General features: G+C 33.6%; 2 protein-coding genes across 3 annotated transcripts; one reads left to right on the forward strand and one right to left on the reverse strand.

Annotated features, from left to right (window-relative positions):
- Positions 1-10,278: 10,278 nt before the first annotated feature.
- Positions 10,279-11,580, forward strand: LOC125830486 (aquaporin TIP2-1-like). The gene is made up of 3 exons (XM_049509686.1): positions 10,279-10,506; positions 10,806-11,056; positions 11,124-11,580. Exons 1-3 carry the CDS (start codon positions 10,380-10,382, stop codon positions 11,490-11,492), a joined length of 747 nt encoding a protein of 248 aa, XP_049365643.1. The 5' UTR covers positions 10,279-10,379; the 3' UTR covers positions 11,493-11,580.
- A 1,438-nt stretch (positions 11,581-13,018) lies between these two features.
- Positions 13,019-26,496, reverse strand: LOC125830381 (uncharacterized). 2 transcript variants are annotated; one of them, XM_049509564.1, is made up of 14 exons: positions 26,335-26,496; positions 25,064-25,212; positions 24,706-24,869; positions 24,458-24,604; positions 24,313-24,364; positions 21,939-22,113; positions 20,087-20,169; positions 19,607-19,819; positions 18,046-18,162; positions 17,631-17,790; positions 14,458-14,565; positions 14,148-14,213; positions 13,853-14,064; positions 13,019-13,321 (listed from the first exon to the last, which is right to left on the reverse strand). In XM_049509564.1, exons 1-14 carry the CDS (start codon positions 26,387-26,389, stop codon positions 13,235-13,237), a joined length of 1,788 nt encoding a protein of 595 aa, XP_049365521.1. In that variant the 5' UTR covers positions 26,390-26,496; the 3' UTR covers positions 13,019-13,234. The 2 variants fall into 2 exon arrangements, with proteins under 2 accessions (XP_049365521.1, XP_049365520.1); XM_049509563.1 differs by having other exon boundaries at positions 13,071-13,324.
- Between the last annotated feature and the right edge of the window lie 250 nt (positions 26,497-26,746).

The raw sequence follows: 26,746 nt of genomic DNA on the forward strand, positions 1-26,746 counted from the left end.
GCAAACCCAACCTTTTTATTTCATAAAGAAAGATAAGAAGGGATGAGATTAATTCCCAAACCTTTTCCTAGTTACAAAAAGGATGAATATTCAGCAATATACACAATAATCCCTATTCTAGAGTTAGTGACTATAAAAAAAAATCTATAGCTATGTTGGAGGACACCACCAAAAACATATTAGGGGCTGAAAATTTATGCAAAAGGATTAGCATAACCTATACAAAAGTTAACTGCTTGACATGAGTTTTAATTCTAAAAGTCGGAACTTGGTCTGAGTCATTCTTCAGGGGAGCTTTGGCTTTGGTAGAGTCGGAGCTTGTATGAAGAAAATCTTCTCCTTTTGATTCTCTCCAAAATTAGCCATGAAATCTGCAAAATAGTTGGTCTTTCAATAACAATGGGCAAAACAATAATCTCTTTGTTTGTTTAGGATCATCCCCTTTATCTCAGAATTGTTTCAATCATTATTATAAATATGATTAAATTATCTACTGCAAAAATAACAAAAGAAATCTAGGTTACTTGCAAAAGTTGATTCTAGGGGTGAAGTGTTTCCAAGTTTTATATCCCAATACTAAAACTGTAACTTTTATCCAAGAACAACTATTAATACTATATACAACACCATAATATGTCACTAATCATTATCAGTACACCAAACAGAACACTATGTTTCTTTTTGAAGAAAAAGGGGCCAAAATTTGAAGAGCCTGAAAAAAGTTTGTGAAATTGTACCTGAAGACTTGAAATTTAAGAGAATCTGAAATTAACCCTTCCCATAGTTTAGCCTGCTTGTTGTTCTGTCTCTAGACCTTGATTGTTTTCTGTCAGCTTAGCTTAGTCGAGGTGTAATTATTAAAGCGAGCAAGGATCCAAAATTACTAATTGTAAAGTATATCAAATGTCTTTGAATTGCGAATGAGTTAAATCCATAAGAACATGAAATAAAAGTAGGTGATCTCATCTGTTGTTATGTCAGAATACTATTTTGCTTCCATCATCTAAAACAAAGAGTACATTAGTTCAAAAAGATCCACATTCTTGCTTATATGTTTTCCATACAATATTTTCATATGGGCTCTATAAACATATTTATGCAACATTCACCTTTTTTACCCCATACTTTCATACTCACCCTTCTCTAAAGTGCCTCTTCTTTCACAATATATCTTCATAACCACTTCATGAGTAAACTACCGTTTCTTACTCCTATTCTATTTATTTCTAAATCTGCGATTATCTTCTCCAATGTGGCAGTGTCCCACTTTCTTAGATGTATCAATTGATTTTCTTCAGCTTTTAATCCTTTTTTTCCTTCTCATTTATTCAACTGTTGTGCTACTTTTATAGTACTGAGGGAGAGTTATCACACAATATTTGTTCCAATAATGGTAGCATACATGCAAGTCATTAGACAAAGTCGATTTATGCAACACAAAAAAACCATAACATACATGCAAAAGAATAATTAAAGAAAATCGAAGATGTGATCCGTTGAACTTCGATCTAACCAAATTTGAACATAATACTCAAAAAAAAAAAAGGAACACAAAACAAATGAAATTACTACCATCACCTGTTACTTTGCCGCTATCGCCTTCCAATGATACTCATAGATTTACCCACAAATGTTAGTGAATTGGAAAATTAAGAAGTGTGAAAGTAATTGAGCAGCAACCGAGAAAGAGGGGAAAATGAAGGAAAAAAAAGAGGTATGAGCAAGATTGATTGAAAAAACATATCTAGAGATTGAACACACAGCAACAAAAGTGCAAACATCCTTGAAACTCGAGAGCAAGAACAGTAGCAAGGAGAAATCCACTGGAAGTAAAAAGAAAGAAAGGAACCTATGAAAATTCAATTACATTCATACCTTTAGCATGTGAAAGACATAACAGCCAACATGATGAACCATTTTCCTTGCTGCAGCAAAAGAAGGAAAAAAATCAAGTACTCCATATAAAATTACTCAAGACAAACATCAAATATTGCGGGTCCACAATCCACTTCTAAATTTCAATCATTTTTTATAGCTTAAATTTTGCCACATGACGATGTAATAATGCACTAATTAGATAATAACAAAGACAAAATTAATCAAAGAGATATAACACATATGTAGATCAAGTAAAATAACTAAAACATGTACTTGAAATTCTAGCCAGAAATTATATTCAAAAACAATAAGTAAGTAAAAAATATACAAAATATACCAAATTAGTAGTGATAATAATAAAGTAACATCAGAAAAAATCCGTCCAATTCTTACCAAACAATAGCCTGAATCTTGGAGGTTTGTAGAGAGGATTAGTAAACAGTGAAGAAAAAAGATGTTAAGGCATAGACCATAGTCATTCTTGATATCTAAGATTTTTGTGAGACAGTGTAACTTCTGCACTAATTAATTGTCTATATAGAGATTAAATTCACCAAATAAATACAATACATGTCCAAATCAAGTAGTTAGTAACATACATGTAGAAATCTTTAGCTAGAAACTATATTCAAAAGGGTAGAAAACTAAGGTCCACATACCAAATTGTGATTACTTTTAATTACTTAATCTCAAAGAACAGAAGAGACCATCAAGCATGACCTCGTAAGAACTAATAAGAGCAAACAAAAATGAGACTTAAACAAAAAGGTAGACACGTGTCCAAGAAGAAACAAATCATGGGACTGCAATTAAAGTGCAATACACGTGTCTACTTGAGAAGCTAAGAAAAATTAAATCGTTGATAATACAACTGACGTAACTTTGTGTACAATTATGTGATACAGAGTTTGTCCCACGCTTGTTTCATGACATCGAGCTTGTCCCAATTTGTAGATGTAGATGAAGTTAAGCCCATGAGTCATCCGTCTTCTCTCCCTCGATATGTAGTTTTCCTTTTTTAGAAGAAAATCAATGGGAGCAAAACTCAACACGTGTAACTATTTCACATTTCAATAAGCTATAGAGAGTAAATGTTGAATCTCTGACATTCTAATATTTCTAAAGTACAAAACCAGCACAATGCAACAACCAAAAGGATTTCATTCATCTGATGAGTGATGGCAAAATATAGAAATGCTTGCCGGAAGAAAAAGAATAACAAATCCCAACTTATCATTATCATACAACATCAGCAAAACGGGCATTTTAACTCTGATATTACCAAAAATCAGAATAAAAGGTATTTGCTGGAAGGAAAAAATAACAACATTCAACCTATCAGTATTACATAGCACCTGCAAGGCAAATATTTAAACTGTGATATTTCAAAACAACAGAATGAATGGAAATATAGAATTGGTAGACGATGGAATGACAAACATGAAGGAGTAAGGATACGCAACATTTAGAAATAACTAAACTTCCTACCTCTTTAGTGTTCCATAATCATCCATATTCCTATTTTGCTCCTGATTTAGAAAGTACCCTGTTTTAAGTTTCAAAGATAATGCGGAATCATTGTCAAAGGGTCAAGGGTAAGTATATTTGTCAATTTTGTGCCGCACATGTTATATGTAGCCACATGTATAGTATTTTTATTGGACCCATGTAGTAGCCACATGTATAGTATTACAAAGATGATGCAGAAGATTAATGTACATAACAATTATACCTAAGCTATGAAATTCACCACAAAATTGGATGTGAAGGACTGTCAATATGAAGTCTAAACTACATACACAAAATTGGATGTGAAGGAATGTTAATATGAAGTCTAAACTACATACTACAAGGGCCCTTAGATATCATGAATACTTTTGGATGTATTCAAGAGAACACCAACATGGTGGTGGTCATATGAGATTAAACTGTTTTTGCATATTATGCTAATTGTCCATTATAATGCTTAATTAGTTAGTAAAGCTAAAACTTTTCTGATCACGGCAACCTGGCACATTGACATTCCTTAAGATGTTGCTTTTTCTGATAGATGGAGAAATAATTTTCGATTAATCCAAATAATTATTCGTGTATCCATAGTGGAGATTAATACCCCAAGAATTAGATTTAGAATGTATACTATAGAGAATTTACTTGAAATAGTCGTACACAGAATACATAAAAGTTTAGATTGAACGATAAAGAAGACAAATCAAAGGAGATAGAAAGACATCGAGGGAGTAGTAGCCAAGGAAGCAAGAGCCAACATTTTATCTATCGTGTACTAAAAATTGTGAACATATTGATTTCTGGTTGACCAATGACAAAGTGTATGGAGGAAGAATGGAAGAAAAGCAATGACAAACCTTTAGCCTCTCTAGATGGAAAGTGGGATTGATAATTTTTGTATGTGTGACCCATTTGTCTTCTTCATTGGTTGTCAGTCCTTGCACCAATAATGTTAGGAATGGATCTCTTCAAAAAAATTTGAAGATTCAGATATAACTCTTGTTACTTTCTTCTCTTTGTCTTTCAAAATCAGATTTTGAAATTTGATGTTCTTCTCCAAACTTTCTCGCTCTCGAGTCATGTCCACAATTTGAACTTTGCAAGTCCAATCAAGAGTATCAGTTGTTATTCAATCAATATTGAATCTTAGTACCATATGTCCACCCAAGATATCTTAACAACAATATGGGTAGGAAGAGTTAGAGAGCAACACCAATTAGAGTTCTCTTCAATTTGTGATAGATTAAACTAAGACGCACATTTTTTTGTTGATGTCGAAGCTCTTACACATTGACAATAAAAAACAAAGTGTTGTATACATATTCTAAACATGCATAAAATTCTTTTGTCAACGTCTAAGGTCTTACACATTGACAATCAAAAACAAAGTGTTGTATACATATTCTAAACATGCATAAAATACTTTTGTCAACGTCTAAGGTCTCGATAATGATAATGTATACATACAACAAAAATATATTTGGATAGTTGCTGCAAGAAGAGAAAGAGTCATATGTTCATAGACATAACAGGAGGAGAAGGAGAGCACAACAGACCAACAGTGAAGAGAACTTATTAATTAATGCATGCAACAGAATTATAACCCACATACCAATACGGAGCAGGAAGAATTGCAAAAAAGTATACCCACAAAAAGGTGATTACCAACAAATGAGTGACACTAAGTTGAGAAAGATTTCACCAACAAACAGGAAAAAAGAAAGGACAAACATTTAAACAGAGAAGATAAGAATTTCCCAGACCAGCAATGAAGTGCAATAAGCAAGAAATTTGAGTAGAAATTTCTATAAATGTACAGTTAAAGAAGGGAAAAGTTCATTTAGGCATACTATCAAACACTTTTGGTACAATGGAGAGCAAAGGTAAGTGGAGAGCGAAGGTAAGTACTGACATGCAACTCAAGCTGAGAAACCAAGAAGGAGAAAGAAAAAATCAATTTGAGCAATGATGAAAGCTACAAAATCAAAACACACAATGAATTTTGAACACACGATTGAATGAAAAATCAGAGAACTTTGTTTAAAATCCCAAAGATACACATGCAAAGATTATACATTCAAATCAAAAATTTATTGCATCTATATTTGTCAGATTCAAAATCTGTCCTTTATATTTGCTAATAAAGAACCAATTTATTGCATTTATTTATTTATTTATTTATTATTCCTATATTTCTCAAAGGGTGATAGAACTCACCAAAAATAAGAAAATATAATCACGATAAGAGATTGAGATACAAAATTTTGAGAATTGCGAGAAGAGCTTTTGATGAAGTCTATATCTTCATAACTTTAAAGCATGTGTTTGCCTCATTATCACATCAAAAAATGTATGCAATTTGTTCTGCAAATGCAAATTAAATCTAGAGATAAAAATTAGAAGGAAACCCCCATAAATTTATAATTAGAATGAAAAATTACCTCCAATTTCGGTAGTCAAATAAGAAATTTCATCACCAAATTGATGCATCAATTCGGAATCGAATCACTCTTCTCTAATTTTCCATCAATTGCTCTTCCTCCATCTCTAAGTTCTTCTTCTCCTTCTTCGGCAAGTGTGTGAATGAGGAGAATAAAACATAGAAAAATTTGAACAAAGAAAGAACCAAAGCAAGATAATTGAAAACTGGAAAAAGGTAGAAGGACACGTGTAGTACACGTGTTTATTTTCTAGTGAATTAGACTCAAATGGTGTAGTACAATTTCAATGCAATTGGCACAACTTTCTAAAGTTGTGTTGGTACTCTATCTTGTTGGCTTATATATAAGGGTAATATAAGGGTAAAAAAAAATGCTTTTGATATTATAGTACAACTTGAACTGCTTTTGGTATCACTTCTTAAAGCTGTGTTAGTCCCAATCCAAGTCTCACTTCTAAATAAGAGTATTAATATATATATAGACCAAAAAGACAAGTCAACTAGCAATCAAACTATTCATGAACAAATCGAAGTAGTAATAGATTTACAATTCAGATAATTAACTTCAAATATTAATTTTCAAGAGGAATTCAAATGTATTTTTGTCGGTGTACATCATGTAAAGGAACATGTGTCCGTCCCTGTTTTCCTCGAGTAATAGTTGGTGGCACTTTATTCTTGACAAAGACAAATATAATCTTTTAAGCACAATAAGTGTTTCATGGTGAGACACATCATCATTTAGCATGATTTTAAATTTTTAAGTGTCTTATACTTTGATTTTATCCTCATTTTATTTTCATTTTCATCGAAAAAATTATTTTAAAAACGTCAAACTAAACAAAACTGAATCAAACCAAATTAGTTTGATTCAATATTCGATGCACACTTTTTCATAACAAAAAATCAAAGAAGTAAATCAAAGTTTAATAAAATCAAACTGAAGAATCGAACGTCTATCCCTACCACTAACTAGATTAGCAACAAATGGGCTTGCTGGCTATGAAGCTGATAAATGGGCCAAACATAAAAGAGTCATCAATCCTGCTTTTCACCTTGACAAATTGAAGGTATCATTACTATGAAACTATATGCCTTTTCAATTTGTTGTAAAACAAAAAAAAAAAAATGTAGTTTATTGTTGCTTGCTTAAGGTTTGACTTCTTTTTTTTAACAAAAAAAAGGGAAATGGAAAATATGAGAATGAGAATTGAACCCACTTATTGAATGAGATATTCTCATCTATATCATCAAATTATAAGTGTGGGTGATTAAGATTCAGTGCCTTGTTATATAAACTAAAACGCATATAATTTATCTAGGGCGGAATAAAATCGAATAAAAAATCAAGCCAAATTAGAAAAGACATTTGAGTAGTTATTTTGTTTGACTTGGTTTAATATTGAATAAAAAATTCGAATATATTTGGGTTGAATTGATTTTAACTAAAAAAAATCAATCCGAGACCAAATAACCCGACATTATATATATAATTTTAAAAAATTTACTGTATACATAAAAAATATTACTTTGATATAATTTCTAAATATTTCTTATACTTTTTCATAGTTATTATCTTTTAACATATTATTTCAAGTTTAAAACTTAGAATTTTGAATGGTCCAATAAAAGTTGTAGTCCATAAATGTTAATAACTCTAATAAGTTCAAATCAAAATCAAATTAATACTAATGCTAACAAAAAAAATTAATTCAACACTAAAAATGACAATAATGATGAATTTTTTTTCTTTAGTTTTACATTGGATTTTACAATTAAAATACATAATCTAATTTTAATTTTTTTAAAAATATTTATTCATCTAATCAATATTTATTAGACTTATTTTAGCATGATTTAGTACTTTTAAATTATGACCATTTTCATTATGACTTATTAATTTGCAATATTTGTTTTATGTGATTTCATTATTATTTTTTGTTGAATAGTTTAGTGTCATTTCTCATCTCATATTTTGTGTTATTTTCTTAAGAAACATCTTAGATAGTTATATTTTGCTAGGACTAAAGAAATACCTCAAGTACAAGTTAATTATATATTTATACAAATACTTTATTGAAAAAACCCTGAAAGAAAACGGAACCTGAAAAAAAACTAGAAGCCAGAAAAAAAAAACCCCGAAAAACCTCGAGATAGAAAAATTTGAATTTTATTAATTTAATTTGGTTTATAGATTTAAAATTCGACAAATAATTTGATTTGATATTTGAAAAACTCTAACCAACTTGTTCATGTACACCCCTAAATCTGTAGGTACTATTATTAATTAGAGACAGATAAGATATAGGATGAATTTTGAATAGAGATAGCAATGGACGAGGCGGGTTTAAGGTTATGCAGGGCAGGTATAATGCTATGCGGGGCGGATGCAGATTTAAGGCTATGTGGGGCAGGTTTAAGGTTGTTCGGGGCGGGTTGAAGTGAGTTTTTAAAAAACTAATGAGGGGTGGGGAGAGTTGCGGGTCTATGCGGTTTCAAACTTAATTTTAACTTTTTACATATTATAAGAGTGATAGAACATTATCTATTAAGATAGTTTCTTCAAAGTTGCTAAAATATTCAAGATAGTAAATGAAAATGGTTCAATCAAAACTAAAACAATTTCTTACATGCTTCCTAATTGACATTCAAAAAATAAATTTTAAGTCATTATCTATAAATTAATATAACGTAATGAAAAAATAAATTTATTTTATGAATTTTATTTTTAGTATCAAACTTAACTAGAAAAAGAAAATATTAAAAAAATTATGTGGGGCAGATCTGTGTGGGGAGGGATGGGGTGAGTCTATGTGGGACGGAGTGAGGCGGGTTGAAAATAAAATTTCAAAAAAAACTATTTTGTAGAGCGGAGCAGAGGGATTTAATTTTTTGCGGTTTAAACTCAACCCGTCTCGGCCCTGCTCCGCACTGCCCTATTGTCATCCCTAATTCTGAATGTCAATTAAATATGTTCCTTTTTATTCCGACTATTGACTATTGATAGGAAATAAGCTATTTATGTATATACTTACTATGACGTTTAATTTGGTGACAATTTAGAAACTTACAAAATTAATACATGTATAAGTTATGAGTAAATATATGTATTATTTTATGCAGGATACAAGGTGGAATAACTAATATATGTATAACTAACACATGCATAAAATAATACATAGATTTACTCATAGTTGACTTCTACTTTACTAGTATATGCATAACGCTAACCATCTACGAAACGACCCCTAATTATCTTAGGAAAACTTACAGAAATCCCACTAGTTTAGAAGCTAATTACTTAGTTACACTTTAATTTGCAATATTACGAATTTTACCAGATTTTAGTGTGTCCAGATACATCCAGATACATGTATCTCGGGATACATAGGATCAAAATTAGCTATAATTTATTCTAGATACACTATATTCAAGTGGATTCACATGTATCTAGATACATAACAAATCTCGTTCACCTTTCTCGCCTCACTCTTATCTCGTTCACCACTCTCGTATGTATCTGGTACTTCAGATAAATGTGAATCATGTCAATTACATATATCTAGTGTGATTTGCATTTATCTGAGATATATAATTATCTCACTCGCCTCCCCATCTATCTTGCTTTTTTCCCTATTTTAGTGTATCTGGTAGTAAAAATTTATGTATCTTCTTCGATATGTTGTAAGCAACTTTTAATTAGTAGCAAGATATATAATTATGTAAAACTATATGAATAGAATTAATATATATGATATGAACGTCTAATTCATTAATTAAGCTAATAAAGAGAAGACTAATTAAGGCCAGCTCAATTCTTATCCACACAATTTGAATAAATCCAAAAGGGCAGATCAAACAACCCAATTCTAGCATTCTCTTTGTTCATGGTCGGTCAGGCGCACTTTGTGGACCAAACCTTCCATTAATAAATTTCCCCTATCATTGATAAAAATTGTGATGGAGTGTTAAGTATTTTTTACTTTTAATTAGAGATCTTAGGTTCGAATTCTTTTGAGTACAAAGTTGTCTTTGTTAGGAAGCGTTTTATCTTTAATATGGAATTTTCCAATGTTAATATAAATTTAATCGAACTCCAATGTGAGTATCAATCAGTAGACGGAAAATTAAAAAAAAAATTGCCCCCTATCAACTCCATTTTCTAATCATTACTTTTCTATCACAATGGACCTACACTTCACATGCATATATTATTATTATTGCCTATATTATTCCAGACACTTCCATTAAAAACATGTTAATGCCAGCTAGGAATATTTATAACAAAAAAATTGATTGGATATGCGTTGCCACATATGCACTTACTTTATTCCCTTATCTAAACTACGTGAAGAGAAGTGATAAACAAAAACAAATTATGTTTTCTTAAATAACTTTATATTATATTTGTGTATTTCCCAGTATATATATGTGACAAAGAAAGAGCTTCTATATTGTCATTTGAGAGCAAGCATGTAGCTAGCATTTTCCTAGTGTTTTATTTTCCTATAAGCTTTTTTAGCATTTAAAATTTAATAAACGTTCCTTAAAAATGCCTTGCATAGCTTTTGGACGATTCGATGATTCATTCAGCTTAGGGTCTATTAAGGCCTACATTGCTGAATTCATCTCTACTTTACTCTTTGTCTTCGCCGGAGTTGGTTCCACTATTGCTTACAGTTAATAAAACTCAATCTTCCTCCTTAATTTACGCACTCATAGTATTATATTATCAGTATATTTTAGCATGGCGTAACATGTAATATAATTAAGTTATTGCTAATTTCACTTATTAGAGGCATAGTTAAGTATAGTTGCTTTTTAGGTGACGATATTAAATTCGTATAGTTTGCTCCTAAAGTTCACCTTTTACAAAAATGTTATTGTTAATGATACATTGTTGTTACTTTGGTCATTCAATTTAAAAGTTATAAATTTTGGATCCGTCTTTATTATCTAAATTTTGTATTCGATGCAGACAAGGTGACAGCTGATGCTGCTCTTGATCCGTCTGGGCTTGTAGCTGTTGCAGTTTGCCATGGGTTCGCGCTCTTCGTGGCAGTTGCCATTAGTGCTAATATCTCCGGTGGTCACGTAAACCCTGCTGTCACTTTCGGATTGGCTCTTGGTGGCCAAATTACCGTTCTCACCGGTCTCTTTTACTGGATTGCTCAACTTTTGGGTGCCATTGTTGCTTCTTACCTCCTCAAAGTTGTCACCGGAGGAATGGTAAGTTTTTGCATATTATTTAAGTTGGTGAATCATGAATTTTTTTTCATTAACTTTTGTTTATCAGGCGGTTCCAATCCACGGTGTGGCTGCTGGAGTAGGAGCTGCTGAAGGAGTGGTGATGGAAATAATCATTACATTTGCTTTGGTGTACACAGTGTACGCCACAGCAGCTGACCCGAAGAAGGGTGCATTGGGTACAATTGCACCCATTGCTATTGGTTTCATTGTTGGTGCTAATATTTTAGCTGCAGGCCCGTTCTCTGGCGGTTCAATGAACCCAGCCCGTTCATTTGGACCTGCTGTGGTTAGTGGAAACTTTGCTGGTATTTGGATTTACTGGGTTGGACCACTTGTTGGTGGTGGGTTAGCTGGTCTTATCTACAGTAATGTGTTCATGAACCATGAACATGCACCTCTATCTGGCGATTTCTAAATTCTAAATTAATGATTTGTACGTTGTTTGAATTTATGTTGGGTCTAAAAATCCACTTGCTCCCTTTTTTTTTGTACGTAATAAAGAAGTACTCAAAGTGAATTGTCTAAGTGCTCTCCTTTGAAAAAAGCAATATATTGCTCTTTCTTTCTTTTGTTTTGTTTTTTGTTTTTTTTTAGTTTTTGGTTTGCAGCTGTACATTTATGTTTTGGTGTTTAAATGATTTATGAGTTTGGTGAGAACCGCTGCCGTTCATTGATATCGTTGTGCTTTTTATCTTTTTGAAATTTTGCCTTTTTAGGGACGCTTTATTCCTCAAGACGATTAAAGTGAATTCAAATTTAATCACACTTTAATGTAAATATCAGATATTTTGATATTGTTCCCCTTTAATTATGTTTTAGCTCGGATCTCAAAAAGAAAAAGGGAATCATGACCAACTTGGTTTGGCAATGAATAGCCAAATCAATGATTAAACTAAACCGACCAACAAATGATAACATTTTGAGATAGGAACAACGAAATTTGTTAAATTGAATAGTCAAATACTTTGTTTGTTTGTAGGATTATAAGTAAGGATAAAATTGATATTTAAAAGTTAATTTGTTACTAAATATAGAAATGTGTCATTTTTTTAGACGTATTAAAAAAAAAGTAAGTCATATAAAGATAGAGGATATACTATTTTTTAATAATATTTTTTTAAAATAATATCTAAATATTTGAATTGTTAATTAATGTGACTAATAGTGTTTTTAATATATTTTCTAAATATATAATTTTATTTCAAAAAAAAATATTAAAAAATCTATATTCAAATTTACATTGAACATTAATTAGTTTAACATTCATACTCCGAATCAAGCCGAATTGAAAAGTATCATATTCTTTTAACTAATTAACTTTCACGTGCATCTACTGTTTAATTAGCTAGAGATTAAAATATCCAACAGCATACTTACAAATCCATCTTAGATCACCTCCTTTCCTTCTTTTTTAAAAAAGTTCTCCAACCTTCCCCTAGTGGCCTTCCACGGATTCTAAGGTGTTCAAAAGTGATTTAGACCCTCAAATTTTTATCATTTCTCAAGTTTGGTGGTGGTGGTCGCGTTCGCAAATAAGGTTTTCAATCAGGTTGGGACTAGGCTGCTTACAAATCAATCAGAATTAATGACCTATAATTTAGTGTGAATCCCAGTCGACAATGCCTAGATGGAGGGATTAGTCCTACTTGACTTACCAAGTCACTAAAAATTTGAATTGTTAACTCTTAAAGGAAATTTGTGATCTCTACGGAAGACAATTTTTATACCTGTAACAGAAGGTATAAGAGTGGTGTAGGCAATATTGACCCTTTTTTGTATATATTATTATAAAAAAATATGTATATAATTTGTCAGTTTGGTTTGAATATTTCTTCAGTTTTGTTTAACAAAGCAAAAATCAAACCAAAGATTGTCAATTTTTAAAAATGTGAACCGAACCAAAAGAAAATTGATTTATTTAGTCGATTTGGATCGATTTTTACCCAAACCATGAACACTGCTAAATAGATATATAGACTTGGAAATTGGGATGTAGCTCTCCACCATGCACTGATTTGTAGCATAGTAGACAAAACTGAGAAGTCATCAATTAACAGGAGAAACACAATTTGTTGATGTGGTTGGGAAAACCAGTAACACCAACTAGTTGGACCTGGCTAGGTTTACAAGTTGAGCAATTTGCCAGGGCTGAAATGGCTAGGCTTTTCCAAAGTACGATAGCTCAGTCTGGTATGCAGTCTCTTCAACAGCCATCCACCACTCATCTTCTTCACATGTTTCGTCCTGCTTTCAGTAACAAAAATGAAGACGCTAGTTAGATTCATCTAGTTCGCGTAAGAGAGGAAGAGATAAATTCTTGTTTCAGTAAACAATATACATCACTATTATTCCACTAGAGACTCATTTTAACCCCCCAATCCAACAGTTGCATCCATGTTGATAAATCCTACCACTAGCAAGTTAACTTGCAAAAATCTGTCTTCTGTTCTAACACAGGCAAACAACTAACCATCTGCGAACAACTAAACTGCAATATTGTCTATTTACAAAAACAAAACGAAGTAAAAGGGAACTAAACTGAACGGGAGAAAACACATAACCCTTTATTGCTCAGCTACTGAGCTTCAGTATCACCTAAAGTTTGGGTTTCGCGCATTTAGATCCTATCATATCAATTTTCCCCAAGATCTGAGATTCATGACATATCTAAGCATATGATGAAAAGTCACCTGTGTGGGATAGCTACTATTACAAACAACAAAACAAAATATATTTGAAAAATATTCACAAGAAGTTGGAGTGAAGATAAACAACCTCAGTAAGATCCAATGCTTTCTGTACATTCTCAATGCTGTCTGCAACTCTTACGGCTTCAAGCCACCATTCTTTCTTGCAGCTGCTGAAAATGCTTGTGTCACTGGTTACAGTTGGCTGCTCCTCGTCCATATTATGTCCAGGCAGATTGAAGGAAATGGATGAATGAGGTATAACATTATCAGGGACAGGTCGCAAGGGAGATCGATACCCTTTTAACATCATTAAAGGCTACAAGTCATCGTTCTTTAGCCAAAAAAGTTCAACTGATGAATGAAACAAGACCATCATTTACCTCTGCAATCAGGATCATAGCATTTCTGATAATAAACACCTCTTTGCAGATCAACTACGTACATAACTGACACCATATGCGAGAGACAACATTAAAAAAAAAGCATATCAATGCACAGAATCTATCTAAATTAATCAGTAAAAGATACTCCGAGCACGACTATATCTGATGTTACCAATAGTGAAAATGGAAACATTTCCTGCAAGGTGACCTTGGATGAGAAATAAAAGAGTGGAGAACACGAGATCAAACAGATGTGACCACTACCAAAAGTTTTTTCCTTGCAAAAGTAATATTGGTGATGCATTACCATGATTGCTTTTATGCTGTCTGCCAATTCTTTCACAGAATCTATTCCTAGACATGCTGTAAACCATCAATGCATACTCAGAGAACCAATACCAACTTCGGATTTTTCCTGCAAAGAAATTAATAGAAAGAAAGTAAGCAGTAATACTCGGTTCCATGCTCAAGACACATGTAGACTGCTACAGCTTTTAAGCATTGACTAGTAGAAAACTGGAACTAGAACATTATCTTTGACATCCAAGCATCAAAATGATGAAGACAGTCATGGCATAGCAAGGCACACAGGTAGTTCACAGCACCAACTACTAGCGTTCAATCCAAAGCTAGTTGGTCTCAGCTATATGAATCCTCATTTTCAGTATTGCTCCTTCTGAACCCATTTCATTCAAATTTAGGTTCTCTAACAGGTTATCTATATTTTCCAAAGAAATACAAATACGTAACAAGATTTAAAAAACTCTTAGAAGTTGGACCTAGTGTAAGTTTACCAGCATGACTAACGACTTAAACCTGACTAGTTGATACTGCCTATATAAATCTTTTTCTTTCATTGTGTTCAAATTCACTAAATTAGTAATGATTTTAAGATATTGTACGTTTTTCGAGTCAACTTTCTTTTATTGTAGGTCTTTCGTGATAATTTCTATGTTATTTTAGAGCTATCTTGTCTCCCTTTTTTAACACCTTCAATCATTCTGATATCACCACAGAACGGTGTATCTGCAGATCTACATAAAACATGACCAAACCACGTCAAATGACCCTCTATCATTTCATCTTCAGTCAGTAACTTTACTTGTATGTCATCATTTCTAATCATACACTTACCTTAACATTTATATTTTTGCAACACTCATCTTGTGGATATGTTGGACCTTAAAGGCCCAATATTCACTCTCATATAATGTTATTGGTCTTACAATTGTTTTATACACTTACCATGCCTCCATGTCAAAATGATACCTATTCAATAATGCTATGACTATGAATAAAAACTGATCCACAGAGGTTAATGTAATGTGATCCACAAGAATGGCTACATACATGTTTTGACCAATTTATATTATGATTGTGCTAAGCATAAGGGCTTGAATACGACAAATAGTATTCCACCATTATATTATGATCGTGCTAAGCACGAAGGCCCGAACAAGCAGATAGTATTCCACCACTATATCATTGTAGTGCTAAGCACAAAGGCCCGGATGCGGCAGATAGTATCGCAGAGACTAAAAAAGATAATGATGTCATCTCAAATATTAAAAAAGATACTATGCATAATGAACTATATAAATGTTTCTTAGTTTTCCTATGTTACCATGTCATGTTTTATGTCCCTATCTTCATAAGCTTTATTGCCTATCTTATGTCTTATCATACGAGTGCTATTCCACGATATTGACATCTCTTTTGCCGAGTGTGCTACATTTCACAATGCAAGTTCAGACATTCAAAATGGCAAACCTTCCCACTAGGCCTCCACTTCACAATACATTGAGGCCCTGTCCTGACTCTTCTACTATACTCAGGTCTAGTGTCTCCTACGATTCAACTTCAATGACGTTATGTTATTGAACCTTGTATTGACTCGAGCATGATTTAGATTCAAGAACTTCCCCTCTATGTGTCATACTTACATGAAATAATGGTACCCAAGTGTCTTCATGTTATCCATGAGTTTTTAAAACATTCTATTTATATTCATATTTACATGACTTTAAGAGCTTTCATTTACGTTTATGTTTCATGACTTGATGATAAAGGATATTATGGGCCAAACAGCCACACAATTAACAATTTAATATTTATAAAACAGGCCAATGAGTTGTATGTTATTAAATGTTTTGGGAGTAGTGTTTGGTTAATCAAGAAGGCATTTGTCCAAGTGTCAAGCACCCGAAACTATGTATGCCAATGTAGGAGAAGGACTGTTTCGTTGGTTCGGCAATTCCTCATGTTTCAACTTTAATGGAGTTGAAATACCATTAAAGTATCTATGATTCCTTTTTGTCCAAATACGACAAAAAAAATGAGGCAGATACCATTCTCCAGATAAACCTGATGGATTTACCAACGCTCCATGCACTCCAGCTTTCATATGCATCTTTAACACTACATGGCATGAGCCAGCTAAGTCCAAAAATTGAGTGAAACATGCTCCATATTCAGTGTTAAATTATGCATTTATAGACAATGTTTTGTTCCTGCCATAATCCATGTATTGATAATCTTGCATTCGTCATGTTGAAATTAGTGCATCATTTTATGCTGAAATTCATATCGAATAATAATACAAGAGGTCAAAATAAATTTCAAGTTTAAAAGAACAAAAGAATTATTTTATCTATTATACCTCATTTCAGTTTTCCTCTTAAAAGTGTTCATTATCTATAATAGTAAAAGAAATTATATATCTCATAAAATATGTGATTATGTTACAGTAAAATAGTTTGTCACATCTTAATAAAATCCAAAACTAGATTGGATTTTTTCTTTTTATTTAGGCCAAGGGTATGATTGGCATCAGCATTTTCAATTTCAAACCAAACACACGTTTTAGATGATTACACATCATATCTAAATGTTAATACAACGAACCAAACATTTCCTATAAAATACAATTATCAAGTGGTTATAATTCACCATATAATAATCCTCATACGTTATAATCTTTCTATAACTTGTCCATGAACCAAATGACCCATCAAAGTACAAAAGAAAAGAGAGAGAAGCAACTAGTACTCTGATAACAGTCAAAATCAGTAGCCAATCAAAATAATGGTGGGGACCTAGGAAATACCCCCTGAACACTCTCTCCTATCTAATAAAAAAAAAAAGACAAGAAAGAGAGGGAAGGCATTCACAATTTGCAAGGTGTTCTTGCAAAACTGTAACATGAAGGAACGGGCACTTAAATTAGTAATATACTAATGCATTTATTGAACTTCCTGCTAGAAGATATATGGAGATAATTGCAGCGAGTAATTACAATATATACACACGAACAACGTAAAACACAGAAAATAAAAAGAAGCAAACTATTCATATGCAAGCACAGTCCAATTTATTCAACAAGGCACGCATGTGAACGAAAAAGAAAAGGGTGAAGAAAAGAGGAAATAAAAGTCATCCATGTTTGTCTGCTCTAACGAAGCTGAAAGTTGTGGGTGTCACCTGGTATATTTCCAATTGAAGCAACAGACTCTACAAACACATCCAGATATGGGAACGGTGATTTTCCCGTCAAATAAGTTTTTGAAGGATCATCACTTGTACAAGCATTTAGGTCAAAATTCAATGAAACAGCAGAATGCTGTCGGAAACTCCTGGTACTCTGCATACAAAATGATTTTGAGCCCTTTAGAGTGCAATCAATTGAAGCTTTTCCCTAAATGATAGCAGCATTTACATCTCTAAATCTGACTACTGCAACTGGTGTCAAAATAGACTTCGTATTATTAGTTATTGAACTTATTTTTATGCTTCAAAGAAAATAAAAACCTAGGAAGGGCTAAAATAAAGTCCATAACACAAAAGACAAATTTGTAAATCCAAGTGCTACAAAAAAAAGTACGTGAAGAGGAGCTACCTCTGTATCAAATTGAAGGGCCTTCATACAATCTAGATCCACTGTGCAGATCAGTAGCTTCTCGAAATCAGCATCCATATTGCAAATCAAGGATGCCATAAAGACTTCTTCCTCAGACTGTTATAAGTAGAAAAGTCTGTGGGGTTAAACTGCAAGCACATATCACATGTAAAGCATACTAAACGGTTTTCATGGATGGTTTTTAACAACCATGGACATACTTCCCATTTCCTTATCTAGAATATTTTGTAGCGATAACCTATACCATAAATAATATTAAGCTTGTTGTACAACTACAGGGAGCATCAGATGCAGAGTACAACACATATTGATCATTTTTGGTGTCTTATTTCTTCTCAGAGCATGAACTACCACTTATAGAAGCCAGCTTCTGCTGGCTATTAGAACAAGTATATATTATGTGTAAAAATAACAGGTTTAAGCACATGCTAAAAATTTTAAGAATTCAAATTCATTTAACTACTCAAATTTTAAACAGCAGTGTCTCCTTCCACTACCATTAATATAGTACACATGTTAAATCGACATCGTAAACCTATATCCTATCAAATATTACCATATAAAATAAAACAAGAGTAAAATTTAGCACTTTTAAAGAAGGAAGGAGGGTAACAACATTCCAGTATCTCATAAAACATAATAACCCATTGTCTAACTTTATACTGCTCTCCTCCAACTCTGATGCAGTATAGAGAAGGAGAAGATATCCCCAAACAAAAGGAGGAATATAAAGGAATAATCATTCATCTGGTGCTGTTTGAGTACACTACACTACATCATAATGTTAAAAAGTTTTATGTTCTTTGATTGATTTGTATTTTTCTTTCATTTACAATGTTATTTTGAGTACTAGAGATTTCTGGTATATAAGAAACCAGGACCACTGTACTGACTTTCAGTTTTTTTCTTTTGATAAGAGCTGCCAATGACTTTCAGGTATTCTTTTTTTTTTTGGATGACCATGGTGTCCGGGCCAGCTTTCGTGCACCTTGACTAATTCCATGGGATACCTGCCACCTCCAACCAGCAACAGGTATCAGGTAGCTCTGTCCACCAAGGCTAGGAGCCTAGGACAAATGGGAAGAATCACCTAGTGTTTTTTGTCTCCGGCTCTACGATGAGAATTGAACCTGAGACCTCATGGTTCTCAACCACTTCATTGACCACTAGGCCACACCTTTGGGTGCAGATTCAAGACTTTTGTTAGATTACCTTTAGAAAAAGTTAGTTGAATGTTTCTAGCAGTAAGCAGGTGGGACGATGATACGTACATTTAGTACAATATTAAATAAGATGTTAATATGATCTTAGTAGTTATGTGGTTTAACTTTAGCTGCATTTAAGTTTAAATGCTACAGATCTTTTCTCATCATCATTTACTACCACAAATCTTTCTGATAGCTAAAATCTGAGATGATATAACAGTACAAGTTACCACAATCACCTAGTTAATTGACAAACATTTATGCAGATGACAAATTGTCACCTACTAACATAATCAACCTAGTGATGAACACCATCAGAGTAAAAAGTTACATACCATATCCTTACATTTAAAACGTCCACTTGGAAGAAGCACAGAACTCTTCCCTGCTTTAGACGACAAGGCTAGGCGAAAGCAGCGATTTCTAGAGTAGACAGCTTTATCCACAAACAGCTGAAATGGAATATCAGTTGAGCTTGAATCCTTTGAGACAAAAAGCTTTCTAAATCTTCCATCATGTTCACTTATGCTACTGATCCTTGAACATATCTGACAATAGGGCACAAAACTGATAACTGAGAACACTTCATCAAAAAAAAAAAAACTGATAACTGAGAATAAGATAAACAAATTAAAATGACCAATCATTTGTAGAAGTATTCTTCCGAAAAATATGAACAATGCACATGTTGTTAGACATAAGAAGTAAACAAAAAATAGTGAGACACAAGTGAACACCTAAAAATTATGACCTGCACGAAATGATAAATTGAAATTAAACAGGACCTAAGTGGGAGGAACCGATGTGTATGATACCTCTGTAACAAATGCACCTGCATGCGAGTTGTCCTTGAAAGCAGCTTTTGGAAATCGGATTATTAAATGACGAGAAAATTTTTCTGCCAGCAAAGCTTTACATTAATATTGATTACTACAACGTAGAAAAGTTGTAGTACAATCTTATTGATATAGCAAAGAAGTATTCTGAATCAGATCATGTGATAGTTCTCCCATATACTATTAGTTACTGCAGTTCCTAACCAAATTGTGTGCCCCATTTGATCCACCAAAAGAAACTTCATCTACAAAATAATCATATCTGCTAAAACTGCTTCCTGTTCTAAATGCAGATTTTGCTTTAGTGCATCAACAGTAAGATCCTGAGATATTGAAAATCAGCATAAGATCTAATGAAAAGTTGTTCCACAAAAAGAGAACATTTTCCTGTGAATACCACATAAGAAAATCAAGTTGGGAAATAAATAAGGAAAGAGGTCCCAAGTTTCACAAGAGTTAGGTGTGTTGAAGAGAGTTATTCTTCAATATGAACATCTACAAGCCTATTTCAGAGGTTAGAATCTTGGTAAATATTCTAGAACATGTGTAATTATAGTAGAAAGCTTAATTTACTTCTATTGTAATTAGGTAATAATTCCCTTCCCTTGTTAGGACATGTAAACGTAGTTATTTAAACCCCAATAGCTTGAGGGAATAATCAAGTTGAATTCCTTGCATTTTCTCTTCCATTTCACATGGTATCAGAGCTTGGTTAAGGCCAACAACATTAGAGGACCGATTCTTGCCCAGACTGGACCGGCCTAGGTAGAGGGGGCAAGGTTGAGCTGGGTTACGCTAAGAACCAGACCTGCACAAGTTAATTTGGGTAATTGGTAAACCTGGTAATGTTTAATCAGCCACACAATCAGTTAACCAGACCGGCCTAGTTTAACGGTAACATTTATTTTCTATTTTTAATTTTTAAAAAGAGAAATCAGATTTCTGACCGTTGGGGGCCTGGGCCAACGGTCCAGACCGGCTTGCAGGGGAATGTTGGAAGCTCTGTGAATATCCTAGAATATGTATAATTATAGTAGGTAGAATAATTCGTTAAAAGAAATACTCAAATTGTAATTAGGTATTGATTTTCTTTCCTTTTTAGGACATGTAAATGTAGATATTTAAACCCCAAAAACCTTGGGGAATAATCAAGTTGAGTTCCTCTCATTTTCTTTTCTGTTTCACAGAGGTATTCATTAGTTACAAATAATGATGCAGGTGATAAAGCAAGTCAGAGCAAGGGACAAGCAAGTGGACAAATATTACAGTGACATTGGCGCATCACAACCCATCTCAGTGTTCCACTTTAGTCTAATAACTGTAATAAGTTCTCTTTGCGATATTGGCCAGTGGAATCCTAATTTCACTTGCATAAATATGAGTTGAATTTTAAAAAAAGTTACACTTTACTAGGTTTTCATACCAGATATTCTGGCTTATTACCAAAAGAACAACCCATCCCAGTGTTCCACTTTAGTCAAATAAGTTCTCTTTGCCATATTGGACAGTGGAATCCTAATTTCACTTGCATAAACATATGAGTTGAATTAAAAAAAAAAAAATACACTTTACTAGGCTTTCACACCAGATATTCTGGCTTATTACCGAAGAAATGAGTAGACAGAAATGAGTAAACGAACATGTTTCACACCATACACTAGGCTATAGTGAGAAAAGTACTTGTGCAACAGTGGGAGTCAATGGGCTGGTTGTTCACTAATAAAATACATATATACAAACAATAATATAAACATGCATACCTACATATCATATCGACAACATACTGCGCACAGATGAAATACTAGATAAAACCGTCCATTAAACATCCTACCTGCATTGGAGGAATCGAGCTCCACAACCCAATCATTGTTTCCTTCAAGACTGTACTTTTCCTTGACTGCATCAAAGATGACCTGTATAAGAAGGTCAACCATTTCATCTTCATTTTTATCCGCATTCTCTCTCTTGTTGAACTCCAGATCAAAGTAGAGATGGCATGGCAGTCCCTGAAAATAAGATATAACAGTTTGACATCTGTAGCGGCTCTCTTTTTTATTAATCAGATAAAGGCGGCATCTCTCTCTCACACACACATACAAAGCTAGTATACTAAAATCCCAAGTAATCTTTTGATATAAAAGTGCACAGAATTCATCATGTGACAATCAAGGGAAGTTCAAAAGATTCTGGAAGGGACTTTCACTAAATCATTCCATAGTGGTGATAAAATTACAAAACGTTACCTCCTAGATTACTATACAAACGACATACCCAGAGAAACCTCACAAGTGGGGTCTTGGGAGGATAGAGTGTACACAGGCCTTACCCCTACCTTGTGGAGAGGTAGAGAGGCCCCAATATTTTTTCGACCTACCTCTACCTTTCCCGGTACCCACTACATCTAACCCCTCGCACCTCCTCACTAGGGCATTTGTGTATTTCCTTTTCATATGCCCAAACAATCTCAATCTCGCTTCCCCTGTCTTGTCGACAACGGAGGTCACTCTCACCTTGTCCCAATATCCTCATTTTTAATCTTATCACTATCTATCTCAACATCCTCATTTCCACAACTTGCAGCTTCAAAACGCGGGAGTTTCTGAATTGTCAGCACTCTGCCCATACAACAAAGTCGGTCCAACCACTACTTTATAAACTTACCTTTAATCCTAATTTTCGCAACGTGCATCTTTGAAACATTGGAGTTTTTGAATTGTCAGCACTCCACCCCATGCAATAAAGTCAGTATAACCACTACTTTAAAAAACTTACTTTTAAGTTTAGGTGATATTTTTTATCACACAAGACTCCGGTGGCAAGCCTCCACTTCATCCATGTCGCACCAATACGATGTGTGACATCATCATTCATGTCCCCACTTCCCTGGATTAAAGACCCAAATAACATACACCATGGCACCTCATCTTGAATATCCCTCGTCAATTCATCCATTACCAAGGCAAATAGAAACAAGCTATGTGTTGATCCCTAGTGCAACCTCATCTCATCTAGGAAGTGCACCGAGTGTCCTCCCACCATTCTATCCCGAGTCTTGGATTCATTATACATATCATTTATCGCCCTAATTTAAGCCACTAGTATACTTCAAGCATCCCGACATCTCGAGAAGACTTCACATAGGACTTTATCGTAGGACTTTTCAAGGCCAATAAACAACATATATAAGTACCTTCTTTCCTTGTATTCTGCACTAGTCTCCTCACAAGATAGATAGCTTTTGTAGTCAATCACCATGGCATGAATCCAAACAAGTTCTCGAAAATGGGCACACCTCTCCTCACCCACATCTCCACCACCCTCTCCCAAACTTTCATAGTGTGGCTTAGCAACTTGATACCCCTATAATTGTTATTATTTAAGTGTGTGACCATCTCATCTAAAAGTTTAAGCTGTTAGAGAGCACACTTTTACTATTTAATAATATCTCAACACACACCCTCACGTGCGGACCTGATTTTTTTTTCCTTGGACCAAGCACGTGGAAGTTCTTTTTTATTTGGGTGGCGGTGAGATTCGATCTCAGTACCTCTGCCTGCTCTGATACCATGTTGAAGTGTGTGACCATCTCATCTAAAAGCTTAAGTTGTTAGAGAGAGCACACTTTTACTATTTAATAATATTCTCAACCGTTACAGTTTTGGATATCATCCTTGCTCTTGTATAACAGAACCATTGTTCTTCGAGCATTGTTGTCATCTTAAAAATGATGACATTAAACAACTCAGTTAACCACTCCGAACCTTTCATGTTTGTGCTCTTCAAAAACTCCACCAGAATCCAATCTGGTTTAATCGTTTCCCCTATTCATCCTACTAATAGCACGCTTAACATCCTCAACTTTAATACACCTACAATACCCAAAATCCTGATGTCTCTTAGGTGCTCTAAATCACCCTGGACAATGGCACTATCCCCTTCTTCGTTCCAGTGTTACTAGAAGTATGATTGTCATCTTCGTCTAATAAGGGTCTCTTCAACCAACATCTTGTCTTCCTCATCCTTGATGCACTTCACTTGAAGATACGTAATTCTTTATTGTTTTAACAAGAAAACTACAAAAGATTACCTCCTATGTACTTCTTTACTGTGATCCCTAGTTATATTTATCAGCAGCAGCACCTGATAATAAATTTCATATCTATGCACTTCCTTATTGTTTTGACACGAAAACTACAAAAGATTACCTCCTGGATAACTTCATAGTGGTGCCGAAATTTAGGATTCATAGTTTTGTACCTAATCAAAATTATAAACACAAAGAAAGTTTAGGACATGGGGAAGTATAATCTTTTTACATAATTTAATGCAGATAGAGCCAAGAAGACTCACCTTCTCCAGAACTCTTTATATGTGGACACGAGGAATCTTCTTTGACCATTCACATGATCCTGGTAACTGAAAACACGAGCATCAGTTTGCTCTTTTGCATACTTCGTCGCTTCATCTTGCCTTGGAAATGTGGCCCATATATCTTGACTGGTTAAACACAGGGAAGAACACTTTTTTTCAAAAAAAAAAAAGCAAAATGCATGACCATTACTAGTGGGTAAAACTGATAAAAAATCACTTTCAATTACCTTAATTTATTTTGCTCGTTAAAATCTACACGGATTTCATTCAACAGCCGCAACAAACGAGCTGGTCTTTTTGGAGGAACTCCATGTGGAGAACCATAAAACACAAGGGGAGAGAACTGTGATCCCTTCTTAAGACTTTGTATCTTTGTTGTTGATGAACTGGTCTACAAGAAGAATCTTCGAATTTCAGTTAGTAGTTTCCACCGGCACGGGATGTGCTTGAAAAATAGTACTTGTAAATACAATTTAAGAAACTACGTGAATTAAGAAAGTAAAGCTTATTATCAATGCGAAAGAAAAAGAAGCCATGAAAGTTTGATAAAATGAAACATATAAAAGGAACAAAAGCAATATGTACATTTTGTAGGCAGAGCTCAACATCTGTTGCATTTTGGACCTTTCCCTTTGATCTTGATGAAAAAATATCGGAAGATGTTGATAGCTTTTCCAATGTATCATTTTGCTTCACTGTCTGCTTTCCCTTTTTCCTTTCTCTTTTTGCTGATTCTAAAATTTATATAAGAAACAATTAACAACCACATAATAGAGAAATATCAAAATTAAAGTTCACTTAAAATGTGGTCAAACAACAACTGAAGGAATAGTTGCGGTGCACTTTCAAATATTTTCTATTTTTTTCTTTTATGGCCTAAGATCACAAAGAAACCACACTAAACAGCACCATATGTAAAAAGTTAAGCTTTGATTCTTTCCATAAGATATGACCAAAATTTGGCTATATGCGAAATACTTGTGATGGGGCCAACCAATTGTTCTTGGAGCCAAAGTAAAATTTCTTGGAGCCAAAGAACAAAAGTATTTTCTTTCATTCTTTTTCTTTATTTGCAGACCAAGTATTTTCCCTATAAATATTGTTCTTCTTCCTTCATTTGAATCATCCCCCAAATTGTCAGAAACTCATCTTGAGTATTCTTTTTAATAGAAAGCTTAGTACATTCCATGGAGTTTGAGTTGGGAAACACTTTTGAGAGAAACTCTTCTTTGTGAGTGATACTTGTGAGGTATTCGCTTGGAATATATTTTTGCGATTAATTAGAGTTCTGTCTCTAATTTGGTACTCCCTTTTGTGTACAGGTTGTTAGAGTAAATTTGCTCTCTCCGCTTGTTGATGTAAGTCACATTGGTTAAATTTGTGCCTCCTATTATTTTGTTTACAACTTACCATTAAGGCATTACTTATGTTCTTATAGCATTGCTTGGCTTTAATTCCGCACTAGCTGGGTTCCATATTCTAAGACTTGCCAAATTTTGCTGCTGAACTGGAGCAGTTTTCTTACCAGCTATTGAGCCCCATTTTTTATAAATAGACCATGGTCAAAATTCAAGTCTTGTAGGCATTTCAGACACGTAATATACAGATATTACTCCGAAAAAATGGTAAACACAGATCTTAGGCAGTTCAAAACAACCCTTTGGCTAGTCATGCAACAGTAAACTTAAAAAAGATCAAATTTTGAGAAAGACAAACTTTTTACAACTAGGAAAAATATCAAACAAGTCATTTTATTTTATTTTTGGCATCAAAATGTTGTTCTTCAAATGGAAAAAGGGAGGAAACAAAAAAAAAGAAGTTTTAAATAATTGAAGTGTAAAGGGAAGAGCGATTACGAGGGGGAGAAATGCCGCATTTGAAGCATTCAAATAAGCGATCAACGTCGTCCATTAGGCAGCAGCAGCAGCAGGGAGGGAGATCATTACATTCAGGAGTCCATCGACTTGGAGCGTGAATTGACTCCAATTTAACCTTCACATAACCAGTCAAAGCACATTCTCAACTAAAATCTCTTGAATTACAAAGCAGGAAAACTTTAGTAAAAACTAAAATTTTGATATCTCAAAGTAAAGATTTGAATAGATTGAAAACAAAATACCTTCAATTTTGCAGCTATATACCGGTCCTGTGTCTGCTTTGAAGCTTTTTTTGTGGGTAAATTAGAGTATTAATATCGTCAAGGAGTTTGTAGAATCTTTGCTGTTTGAATTCCGAGACGGAAGAAATGCAGCGCCGTTTTGGAACAGG

Source organism: Solanum verrucosum, unplaced genomic scaffold, assembly GCF_900185275.1.
Source record: "Solanum verrucosum unplaced genomic scaffold, falcon-dt-bn FXZP01000228.1, whole genome shotgun sequence".
NCBI lineage: Eukaryota > Viridiplantae > Streptophyta > Magnoliopsida > Solanales > Solanaceae > Solanum > Solanum verrucosum.